Below are 13,225 nucleotides of genomic sequence, written 5' to 3'. Positions count from 1 at the left end.
GATTTGATTCAAAACAAAAAAACAACTGTATATTGTTGAGGTGACACTTACTGTAAAGAGTTCATAGTCTCCTTACAAAGCCATAAATCGTGAGAACAAAATATCAACACATACACAGTTTAGTTTCCATCCATCTTACAACTGTTACGTAAATATGATGCCTTGAATTAGGATTTGTAATTAAGTTTTTTCACTGCCTGCCGCTGTGGCAGGCAAGTATTTTTTTGCCAGTATTATTTTGTCTGCTACTAAGGATTTACATAGTCAAATCAGAATCGTCAAGTCCTGCCTATAGTCGACTGATAGTCGAATAATGTGTGTTTTTGTGCACGGCAATTGGGGGTTACACAGGGTAGCTCCACTTTAATCTTGAGAAGCTGCAGAGCTGCAGTCTCTATTCATTCAACTTACACTGTAAAAAGACCCTTTTCTCTCTCTCTCTCGACATCTGTCATTCACCGGTCTTCAGCAGAATTTTATGTGCATTACTGCTGCCGACAACTAAATGCACGTCGCAGTTCCTCGCGGGTCTATTTGAAGTAGCCGGCTATTTAAAAACGATAAAATATTCTTTGTGTGGTTCATTGACGTGAAATTATCCGAAAGACCAGCGCCGGGTCTCAGTCTCTTCAGCAAGTGTTCCTCTTCCGCCACACACACACACACACACACACACGTTTGTATTACAATTTTGGATTTATTTACACACTTTAAAAATATTTATTGAAAGTTTTATTCTTTTAGATATTTATTTACAGCATTAAACGTTGAAATGTATATTGTAATAGGCTGTATATTAACTTACTGGGAGAAAACTGGTAGTTCTATGTAAAATCAGACGATGAGCACCCCCATAATTGCCAAAATGGCGAATCAGGCTCCACCCATCGAAGCATCGAATCTTCTACTATTGGGGGTCAGCCCTATCTGCTACATATAAATGTATGTGCTAAATGAAGGAATAAAATCCAGCTCATGTAGGCATCAATTAATGTAAATAATGTTGTCATTCAGTGTTCAAAATATTTACCTTATCTATGTTCAAATCTCCACAAAAACCTCCTCTCCTGGATTCAATCATTCAAACAAAAAACATTCATTTTGTTTTAATACAACACTTGGTATGTGTGTGTGTGTGTGTGTGTGTGTGTGTGTGTGTGTGTGTGTGTGTGTGTGTGTGTGTGTGTGTGTGTGTGTGTGTGTGTGTGTGTGTGTGTGTGTGTGTGTGTGTGTGTGAGAGACGCAGATCGCCACAATATGCTAACCTTACTACATGTGTCTTTCTGTTGTGCATTTTCCGTGTCCGGTGAAATGGTGGCTGGCCCAATGATTTTACCCGCAACTGCCAACAATTTACCTGTATTTAGTGGGATGCGGGTGCTAATTTCAGACCCTGATTAGGATACTTTGAAATAGAAATTAGGAAACATGGAAAAATGTGAAATCAGTTTTTAATAAAAAAACTAAAATGATTCACACGTTTTCTGGAGGTTTCTATATTCTGATAGCCTTTAACTTCCAGGAGGTCTCCCCTTCTTGATGGAGCTAACACACCCAGTAGCCAGACACTTTTCAGAGGCCAAACATTCATGGATAGATTATTCTTTTATTGGTATTGATAAGGTCAATGTGGGATCCAGAGGGGTTGACATTAAGAAATCTTTCTGGATTTACAAACTCAGAAGAGTTCTTTCAAGGGGAATGAATGAAGATTTTAGTTATTGAATACAGGTATTGTAGTTTATAACTTTATGAAGCAGTATTAATGAATTTATTTTATTTTTTATCATTGTCCCTGTTCTGCTGTATAATTTATTTTACATTAGTTTGTAGTGGGAGAACAGAAGTTTCAGTCTTTCTGAGTCTCACATTTTGTCCCAACTCCCTTCCTTCTCAAACTGTTTTCGTTTCACCTAATTTCTCTCCACCTTCCCGCATCCTCTCTTCTTCTTCCCACTGTGTCCTGTATTCCTTGTATCTCTTTCCTCCCCTGTTCTCTTCTCTCTTCCCCTGTCAGTGTACTGCAGGCTTTTTGTGGTAGAAGAACACACTTGATCCTGTTCAACTCTTCAGGAGCTGCATGGAAACGCTGATTAGCAATTAAGCCCTCCTCTCCTTCAAATTAATCTGTTTATGAAACCAATTAAATGGAAAGGAGGGGGGGTTGTTACACATGTCTCTCAGATATCCTGCTTTGAGTTGAACGAGTAAGGCTGTACCCGAGATTTAGAAATCTAACCGCCAATTAACCGTGGCATGTGTATTTATAAACGTGCGGGTATTGGTATGATTACGCTTCAAATCATCCTGCTGTGTGAACATTTCAAATTAATATGCAAATATTCATAAGGGAAGTGAAACATCACTTGAAAAAACAGAAAACTAGCATCTTAAATCAGGTCAACTGAGTCAGTCTGTCCCTATGTTGAAGTTGGATTATAAAGCACTTGTAATAAAAACCGGTTCAAGGCTTAAACCATTAAAAAAATACAGCCATTAACGATGCCTTGGTTTTCCGAAACAACGTTTAATGCAATAGTAAGCGTCTTTGTAATAGATTACAGACAAATCAAGTTAAATGCAGTTTAGTATTGATCTCTATGGGTGTCTATAAACGGGATTAGGTTTAATCCCATTCATTCCCAAATGAAGGAAGAGATAGGAAACCAGGCTGTGGCCCAATCTGGGACCAGGTGGCTGATTTGGCATTAAGGGCAAGATCTTCATGACCCACCCCTACACAACCGCACGCACACACACACACCGCATACATCTACATCTCTAGGCACAGATAGCTACATATACACATTCATACATGCAACCCTGCTACCATGCTTTATGAATTCTCAGTTACACACATGCAATCACATTCACAAGCATAAAACCAACCAACCACATTTAAAACACGCAAACGGTCTCTTTAACATACACAAACAGAAACACACACATACACACACGGCCCTCTAAATCCATTTAATGCCATCTTCTCAGCACCATGTTGACATAAGAGGCCAATGGGCTTAACCAAAGCACATTTAAACATGGGTAAATGAAGCCGGCTATGAAAAATCACTTAAGGATGCTTAATCGTGGAGCATATGCACAGCTTGGCCCAGCCATCAGCCAAAGGAAGCCAGTAATACTTTGATGGTGTAAAATATGTGTAATCTACTGCTGTGTATGATGCAATCAGAGCTCATGGTAGAAACGGGAAGGTAACCAGCACTGAGGATGCAAAGTTTAAGAGAGGACAGTAAGCCTGCTTTCTCACTACGTGAAACAAAAACAGACCTGGCTGCCGTTGCTTGTTGTCTCAGAGAGGCAAATATACATACAAGGCCTTACATTCAGTTAAATCCATGCAAATCTAAAAGGGGATTTTCTTCAGCATCCAAATATTGAGAACCTTTTTGTTTTAGGAAGGTGTCAAATCCTGTTCCAAATATGTAAGGAAAGTCTCCGTCATTACGCAGTCTTACCTTTTTAATTTAATATTTGACTAGAGCTGAAATGATTATTCGAATAATTGATTGAAAGATATTTCATCTGCAACCATTTTGATAACTGAGTAAATCGTTTCAGACATTTGTTGATTCAGTTATGATCTGTTGGTCAGATAAAACAAGCAAGTACATCACTTTAAGCTCTATGAAGCTGTGATGAGCATTTTTTCACAACTTTTTGATGTTTCATAATCTTAACGATAAACTGAGAAAATAATTGGCAGATTATATTAATCGATAATAAAAAATAACCATTAGTTGCAGCCCTATGTTTGACTTTAATTGCTGTGACATAGTAGTGATTGAATATTCAAATGTATGCAGACGACAATAAGACACTTCTACATAACATGTCACAACACACACACACACACCTTGATTGTAATAGTAAACTGTTTCAGTAATTGTACGTTGTAAATGTGTTCGACAGTGAGCTCTGGTCTGGCTCTCTACTCTAATTGTCTCAGGCTAATTTAACAAGTGACAGATGTGAGAACAGCCCCCCCCCCCACCACACACACACACACACACACACCCCCCGGAAACCCACCCTCTCACAACCATTACTCTAATAATTAGTGCCTCTGAGGCTTTGAATGGAGCGCAGCGGGAGGTGAGTGGGTGTATGTGTACCTGTGTGTGTGTGTGTGTGTGTGTGTGTGTGTGTGTGTGTGTGTGTGTGCCTCAGTATGTGCCATTGTGTACGTGGGTGTGTGCATGTGTGTTCTAGTCTCTGTGTGCCTGTAAATGTGAGTGAACATACAGTAAGTGCTTGTTGCTTTATATGGAAAAAAAAGTCTGTGCCTCTGTAATTACATATGTACGCAAGTGAGAACGAGTGTGTGTGTGTGAGAGTGTGTGTGTGTGTGTGTGTGTGTATGCACTATGGGGGCTTTATCAGGTGTCTGGAGACCCCGGACGGAAGCAGGGAGGGCGGTGTTATGAACAAATAATTGATACAGAAAGAAAGAAATAATTAGCAGATTTGGGCCGGTGTCTACGGCCCCTTATTCTCTCCTGCCAGGTCTGTGGAGCGAGGGAGCGCTGTATGAGGGGGGCGGTACTCCCTGGAGGAACGCGCGATGGAGGAAAAACACTGATGGATGCTCTTAAGGGAAGGCCCCTGGACACACGCAGCACAAAAGGATTTGCCCGCAATTAGCTAGCAGTAGCCTCGCTCACCTGTGGCACCTGTTATGTGTGTGAGGCGGCGTGCGTGTGAGTGTGTTTGCGTGACAAAGCGGTGAGGAGAGTGGGCAACGTGTGTATGTGTGTGGTAACGTACAATGTGGTGAGCAGGTATAAGCACACAGTCTGTGCTGTTTTGTGGTTTAAAAATACTAAACATTTGAATGCAAATGTGTTATTTGTTTATTTGATTGTTTGTGTGTGTGGCTGTGGGCAGAGATAGGTAGTCTAGTCATGTGGTGGAAACAATGATGTTTGTGCCCTTAAATCTGCTTCAACCACAGTGAAGCTCTGGAATAATTAAGTCACACAAAAATCATGATTTCATTCAGTGAAGGCAAAAATCCAGGAGAAAACATTCTTTACTTTAGGCATGATGGTTATGCAACAGCTCTAATTAGCATCAGCAGCACCAAAGTAACCAAAACCACAGTCAGAAATGTCTGAGGGCTTTAATGCACTGGGTACCAATGCTGGATTAGAGTAAAAGTGTATATTGTATTCCAAAGGCAAAAAACAAGTTCCCTGAAGGTTAATGTTAAATAGACACTGAGGGTCAATAAGTCTCAGACCCACCAGACTGATTTATAGAGGATTTATGTGTGTGTCTGTAACTAACCATCAGTCACAGTGTTGGCTGGTAGTCGGCCCACTAATGTGCGGTCTAGATACACTTGTTCGAGCTGAGGTCCATTTAGGGTCAGGGTCACCAGTACCCCGCTGCTCAGCATCACCTGCAAGGTAAAACACACACACACACACACACGGTTTACTTTCAAACTGTATGAATTTATCAAGTTGGCATCTCTCATTAAACTTGAATTAAGCAAATTAACTCCTCAATGAGAGTTAACAGTCAAAGCCAAATGTTCCCAGTTCCCAAACACAAAATTGCATCTGTGGATTCATCTGACAGAAAGTGCTTAATTTTCTATATTGTAATTTTGCTATTTTGGTATAATCTGTACAGGCAGCATCTTTGCATGTCTGTCTGTCCTTAAAGAGGGATCTCTGCGCTTTTGCTCTGCCTGACGTTTCTGGCATTTATTTCCCAGTTCCCAGTGTTTTTTGGGAGAGTTTTTCCTGATCTGAATTGAGGGTGAATTGATAGAGCATGTCATATTATGTACATATTGTAAAGTCGCTTGAAGCACATTTTTTAACACTTATCGATGGATGAAAAAGCTTGGGACAGAATTATTCCTAATTTGCTTATAATAATCAAGCAGTCTTTTCATACATGACAACATATGGACATAAAACTGAATATTTTATGAATACATTTGTTTTCAAACTCTGCAACCAGTTTGGAATTGACAGCCTACAGTTTATTTTCAGTCCTGTTAGAAGTTAGAAATGCACTGAAACCACTGCCAAGATGTGGCTTAGTAACCTATTTTCACTACGTTACTGTATTTCTAAACAGCACAATGCTGTTTTATATAGGCTGTAGCCTAATTATGATTTGAACTACAGTGAGCTATATTTTATATAAAGTACTATACTGGATTACTGTAAATGAATTATACACTTTACAGTAATTACATTTGTGCAATAATTAAAAAAAGCATTTGAAGCAGCTGCACTGTATTTGAAATAGTCATTAAAATTCAGTAAATAGCAAAGATGTCCATTTAATCACTTTATATTCATGTAATAAATATACAAAACATCAATTAGATGGTAATCTGCATTAGAAATAAAACATTCGGTTATAATCATCCGTATAAGGTCTATCAATTTAACCCAGACAGACATCCAGTTTCCAAATTTCCACAAATTGACTCAACTTGACTTTGATACTAAAACCAGGTATACTATCTAAAAAAAATGATAAGGGTTTTCAGACTGGCCATGCTCTGTTATTGATGTCCAAAAGGGAGGCTTGTTTTTTACCTGGGCAAGCATCGAGAGAACGAGCTTTTAAGGGTTCAAAACTGTCACTCTATAATAATGACGACATTATTTCAGATGTTTCGTATTAGTTTGAAATCACCTGGTAACTGGTTTTACAGTCCAGTTTAGCTCTTTATCTGAGGCCTGCTCTCAGTCTTGGTCAGGTGGAGGACCATGGGAGGTGAAAAGAGAGGTGTGTGCGTGTGTGTGTGTGTGTGTACACAGTAGGAGGTCGGCTGAGGAGGGTGTGTACCTGGCAGCAATGCTTGTTCCTCCATCTGGTGTGAACGCAGGTGTTTGTCTGCAACAGTTCCTGAATGAGCATGCAAGATAAACAGAGAAAAAAAAAAAAAAGAACAAACAGGTGAACTGGGGTCCAAGCACCCAATGCAACAAGGAACCACAGAAACACAGACCTGATGCAGTTCTGATGCTGAGAGCAACACAGAATTGGGTTTAAACAGGTACTTTAAATGTGCCATTTTTGATAACAGACTGAAGATGTATATTTCATGTTCTGTGGTGTCTGCTTGCCTCTACTGAAGTTGTAAAACAGTAAACCTTGGTGTAACAATTCAGTAACTTTCCATTTTTTTGTAACGCTAGTGCTGCTCATACTTGCATTAATTATCTTGGTGGTACACAGTGCCGGACACTTGCCACCACAGGTGGCAACTGCACCAGTTCCTGCTCACGAAGGGGTGGGAGAGAGTGCAGGAACAGGATGCAGGTAAGGACTGCTTGTGTGTGTGTGCGTGTGTGCGTGTGTGCGTATATATAAGGTCAGTCATTCCTGCCACATTCCAAACCCAGCTGGGGTGATTGGATGGGAGGAGAGAGGGACGGAGAAAAAGGGGGTGGGTGGGGTGTGGAGGTGAGCTGGGGTGTTTCTAGTTTCAGACAATGGTTACGGGTGAGAGGAAGGAGGTGGATGGGGTGTGTGTGTGTGTGTGTGTGTGTGTGTGTGTGTGACAGCCTCAGACAGGTTCCAGCAAACAAAGCTAGGTCTGTACTGCCACAAGTACAGAGGGGAACGAGGGGGGAGGAAGAGAGGGATGAATGAGGGGAGAGGAAGGGAAAAAGGAGGGAGAGAAGGAGGGAGGAGGAGAAGGGATGAGGGGGCAGCCTGCAGCCCCCCTGATCCCCTCAAATATCCCCCTCGATGACAGAGTTCGGCCAAAAGAGAGGTGATGAGAGAGGAGAGGGGGAGAGGAGAACAAACGGGAACGACAGGGAGAAAAAGAAAGAGAATGCCCCTATTTGTTAATCAATCGGCCGTTTCGGAAAGGGAAAACTCCGAAAATCCCCAGAGGGAGGAAGAAGATGTGGGGGGAGGGGGGGCTGGAAGGGGTGGTGGTGAAGGGTTTAACAGAGGAGGCGGGTACCTCCAACTCCTTCAGCGAATCGCGTAGCTTCTCTGGTCGGCGGTTCCTGGGGGTCCACGAATGGCCTCGAGCTCCGGAGGAAAAACACAACATGAATCTAAAGATCATGTGACTTGAACTTTTTTAAAAAACACACACATATAGGAAACATCTTTTTCTTTTTTTTTTTTAAAGGCCCCCATGGGAATTCAGAAGAATGTGGCACCAAAAACCAGAAAGGGTAAAAGGGTTTAACTTTATATCTTGGTTGAGATCCAAGTATGAAAAGAACTAACGTGAGGAATGAACGGTGGTGACAAGATGGTCAGGTGGAATAAAGACATGCAGAAACATGGAGCTGCAAAGCTGAATCAATTCTTGAATGTATACAGATTAACGGTCGCCCTCTCCAACGTTTGACCACAGGGACAAATCATGAGTCTCAATTAGTACTGAAATGACCAGCTGCTCAATCAATTAGAACATTAGAACATTAGACATTTGCTGGTTCCAGCTTCTCAAATGTGATGATCTAATGGTTTTCTCCGTTTTCATATTTATGTAAATTGATAACTTTTTGGTTTTTTGACTGTTTGGATTGACAAAACAAGTAACTTAAAAATGTCATCAAAAGCACTTTGTTACAAATTTCTGCCAATGTATAGAAAAAAAGAAATTGATTAATTGAAAGTTAAAAAGTTTTATCATTTATAAAATATTTGTTAATTGCAGCACTAGTGTCAGTTTTCCACTGTTATAACTAGTGTTACACATGAACACATTCAATTCTCAACAGTATTTATTTACGTAAGTATTTATTTCTTTAATATTTTCTTTTTAAATAGGGACAAGTATACAGCACGAATCAACGCTACGTACCGCAGCTTTATAGGCTTGGCTAGTTTGCAATGCATGTCCCTAGATGAGACATTAAAAATACACAAAAAAATATATAAACAACTTGCATAAAACACAAACAATAATACAATATAATTACCATAAAAGTCAGTGACAATTACCAGATCATTCATGACAACAACTCGAGTTTAAAATGCCATGAAATATTTTTAGGTCTGTGGGTAAGAAGTTCCACATATTGTTATATTATATTGATCCTGTGCAAAAGCAATTAGGACCTTAAGGTTCCCCATTGCACCCTGTGTCACTGCGCCAGAAACCACTGAACTGATCAAAACATAAGTGTATGCCAGTGGTGATCTCCATTGCTTACTCTTAGTACCAGCAGCTCTGTCACTCATTTCCTTTTCCTTTCCAATGTGAAACCATAACTATGTAGAAACTACACTGATTTTATATTTCTGACTACCATATCCCCAAAGCAGCAACGGTCTGAAGTCTGCTGCTTACAGATTGATGTAGCTGCACTAAAGGAGTGAAAATATTCTACTGAAAGCAAAATGTCCCTTCAAAAACACACAGACTGGTCCTTGAGGAGAAGCAAACATTTAATCGTGAGGACTTTTGGCGCTCTTGAGTTGAGTTATCTCCCAAATGCAACCTTACAGTTAGCAGCACATATCTCAACACGTACCGCACCAAGGCCCCTTCATTTTAATTTCCCAGCCCTCCCTTTTCCCCTCCATCTCTAGTGGTTAAACAGAGGGAGGAAAGGATATGGAGAAAAAAACAACAACATCTAATTGAATTTGTTCATCTGCTTCTGCCCCACGCACATACATGAAGTTCAGTGTTAGAAAAAAAAAAAGGAAAGGACGGTTTTCAATACGGTGCAATCACTCGCCTATCTGTTTATTTTACAGTCTCCCTTTTCTTCTTTACTGAATCGAACCATTAAGAAGTGGGATTCTCTATTAAGAATGAGAGGGAAGAGGAGGTAAACAGATGCATGCAAATGAGGGTGTGGAGGGTGGGGGTGGTCGGGGGAGAGATGAGGAAGGGGGAGGGCAGGGGGATGAGTGTTCGTCTCCTGATAAGGGTGTTTGTATTCCACTACTGGGTGAAAAGCAGAGAGTGTGCGGGGAAGAGGGGGGGGATTGAGAGAGAACAGAGGAAGTAGGACAGTTGACTGAGTAGGACAGCAATTTCTGGAAGATGGTCATCCACTGGTAAGATGATTAGGGCCCCCACATACTCACACAAACGGGTGGACATGAAGAATAAAACTGTTTCAGTCACTCTGAGTTTCTCGGTTGGGAACTTACCCTCACAGAAATGGAGTTTCTCGATGTAGTAGTGATGCTCCAGGAGATTGGCTGGGGGGAAAAAGTGCAATTGAAGGGTTTGATTTGGAATATTTACAGAATATGAATTACATACTACACAGGATAAATGAGTCTGTCTAAATGATGCAGATAATGAGGGACAGAAAACTAAGCTGGAGCTCAAGACACCTCCCCATAGCGCCAAGAGATCTTGTTGGCAAAGTGTAACCCATAACCGTGCCTCATGGCCCGGTCACTGCAAGCAAGAAAGTGGCCAGTCTGGTGGCCCGCCTCTTGGGCAGGCAGGAACACCTCCTGGATTAGTAGTATTAATCAGATAAGGGGGTGAGGGGCCAGACAGGCCCAGACATGGGCACCTGCTCTGGGGTTGGGTGGGGAGGGCTAGGGGGGATTTTGGCTGCAGGGGACCCCCGGAGCTGCTCCAATGAGCCTGGGTCTACCTCTAGTGGGGAGATGTGGAACTACACTTTCCTCTGTAGACATTTCAATGATACTGATATCCAGAGTGACACGACCGATCCATGAACCAATCCATGTAGTCTCACTGACGTACACAGAATGTTGTCTATGTTTTGACATGTAAGAGTTGCTCATGTGAATGTCACCTAAATGTCAAAGTAAGAGCAACATCACACACAATGTAGAAAACACCTCAGTTTAAAAGCCACAGAAGCTTCAAGGTTGTTACTTCACATGACTTGTATTTACTTTATTTAATTTTATTTTCTATGCTTTTCTCACTGGTTTTCTAAGTGGACGGGGCTCATTTAGAAAAAGGCAATGTTGTGCACCAATCAGAGTGTGACAACAAACAACATTTGAAGGAGAATAGACAATAGCTCGTGGGATTTTTGATCACTGTCAATTAAATTTGTTCTGATTGATAGCTGAGTTGAATTATTTGAGCATTAAAGTCTTATAAAAATCACATGAATAAATAATACATAAAATTATTTAGTCACGAATATTTAATGTTATAGAGAAATATTCAAGATCTGAAGCCATAAAAGCCAGAAGCTTTAAATGCCACATGAACTGTTGGGACCTTTACGTAACAGAAGTCAAAATATTGAGGCAGTATATTGTTTTGAAATGTGTTTATTTTCCACATTCTGACTGTGCATACATGCTTTTTTCTTCATTTGTTCAAGCTGAAAGCCACAGTATCCATACAAAATATGAAACAAACACATTTTAATCTAATCTAATGTAATCTACTGTATAAGCAACCGTATCATGGCCTGAGCTCTCGTTACACTGCTGTGTGAAAATGTTGTGATACTTTTGGATAATGATTCTGCTCCCTTGCTCTGTCTCTTCCCTCTTCCTCCTCCTCCTGTCCTCCCTCCACTCTGATATCAAGCCACACTTTAGTAATCCTCCAAATGAAAGGATTTGGAGCGAGAGCATCGTCTCTCCACTGAAGATTGGAATGAAAGAGAAGGCAGCTTCTCAGATGAGAGAGGGGAGAGAACCCCATGATGAGCGGTAGAGGGGAAGAGACAGAGAGACATACTGTACACAACATGAGAATGAACTAAATATACATGATGAGAGCAAAAACTGAGACAAAGAGAAGGAAATCAATGACAGAGAAGCAGAAACATCTGAGACAGGCACAGTAATACAAGGAAAAACAGACGAAGAGAAACACACTAAAATATATAAGATATATAACATCTGTATGTGAGGAAGAAAGGCAAGAGAGTGTTTATGAACTATAGTGAATGCATTATACTACACAGTGAACTCTCACAGAAATGAATGATATAACTTAAAGCTGCTCAAAGAGTCATAGAGAATTATCACTTGCCTCTGCTTCCCCCCTCGGCTGTACAGAGCATTTTAGCATCTTTGAGCTCACTGTTTGGTTTTACGGACGTTCACCGTCACCACTCTCATTAGCTCTGTTCCAGCAGCAGACAGACAAAGTTAGCAACTAGCTGGTGAACATAGTGAAGCATTAAGCAGCTAAAGAGCGAGAAATTTCCTTCAAGAGGAGACCAAAAACAGAGTTATAAGGGAATGAATATTGGACTTGCCAGGTGGACACAAACACAACTATTCATCATATCAACCTAAAAAGGTGGTGTGATGTGCAGATGTTGTGTTTGGATTTAATTGATACAGGTGTAAATAAATGTTAAATAAAACAAGGGATTTTTAGAAACACAAATATTCAAAGAAAAAAATGACATATTAAAAATGACTTTAAATGTATAATTGTAAACCAAAAACCTATTTTCAAACAAAGACAAGAAATCAATGCACACACAAGACATCACTTGTGTAGGATGCATTCATGACATATTCCAAAGGTAAATAAGTAATTTTAGAATTTTAAGTGAGGACATGAATTTTTTCCTCTAGTGTTGTGAAGGTTTAGTTCTTCTTGCATGTTTGATCACATTAGTGATCTGTGGCATGTTCTGCACTCTACATACTGAACAGCGCACACTGGCAGTGTAAATGATCCATTAAATACTTTTGAGCAAAGATGACGCCACCTTATTCTGAGCTGTATCTGGAGCTCACAGATGAAGACAAACTATTCAGCAATACTTCTCTGGCCACTTAGTGTAAATAAATAAAAAATGCTTGCAAGATGCATCATTTTCAGAAAAGAATGAATACAGACACGAAAGGAGGAGGCAGCGCATCCCTATGCAATTTGGGCACTTCCTGATGGTAAGGAAAGCCTTCTGGCCTGAGGCAATATGAGGCTGGACTACATGGGGCCTCTTGCTATGTGATCTATGAGAAAGTCAACAGTTTAGTTTCCCTATCGCTGTGTGGCAGGACCCGGGGTCAACAGTAACATGGGGAGTGTAAGAGATAGAACCACGGAGGACTAATAACCTGCGTGTAAGTGTGGTATGTGCATGTGTATATAAGGTTTTAGGCTGTAAATCCTACATAGTAATAGCCTTTCTGGGGACAAGTGCTTGTGTGGGGGTACAACACTGAAATACCCAGGACCAATAATTTGTGTGTCTGTGTGTGCGGCTTATGTGAGCGTGGGAGGCAGCAGAAAGCCCCTCTTCATATATAAGGAAATCACATATATTCC

The 13,225-nt window shown here is 40.6% G+C and overlaps 1 protein-coding gene across 6 annotated transcripts in view; it reads right to left on the bottom strand.

Moving 5' to 3' along the window:
- Positions 1–13,225, bottom strand: part of LOC119917042 (WD repeat containing planar cell polarity effector) — an 82,927-nt gene that overhangs the window by 41,290 nt on the left and 28,412 nt on the right. For 5 of the 6 annotated variants that reach the window (XR_005447207.1, XR_005447208.1, XM_038737114.1 and 2 more), the window contains 4 exons: positions 10,135–10,185; positions 7,973–8,043; positions 6,841–6,900; positions 5,311–5,425 (listed from right to left, as the gene is read on the bottom strand). Coding sequence is in view for 4 of the 6 variants with exons in the window: in XM_038737114.1 (XP_038593042.1) it covers positions 5,311–5,425; positions 6,841–6,900; positions 7,973–8,043; positions 10,135–10,185 (297 nt within the window). In the remaining 2 variants the exon portion in view is untranslated. Of the gene's footprint in view, positions 1–5,310; positions 5,426–6,840; positions 6,901–7,972; positions 8,044–10,134; positions 10,186–11,968; positions 12,063–13,225 lie in introns of all 6 variants that reach the window. The other variant, XM_038737116.1, reaches the window with a different exon arrangement.

This window comes from Micropterus salmoides, unplaced genomic scaffold (genome assembly GCF_014851395.1).
Source record: "Micropterus salmoides isolate LMB-PRFRI ecotype aquatic unplaced genomic scaffold, ASM1485139v1 Ms_hic_scaffold_22, whole genome shotgun sequence".
Classification (NCBI taxonomy): Eukaryota; Metazoa; Chordata; class Actinopteri; order Centrarchiformes; family Centrarchidae; genus Micropterus; species Micropterus salmoides.
Note: the sequence above shows the minus strand (reverse complement) of the source record. Positions and strands in the feature narration are given on the sequence as shown.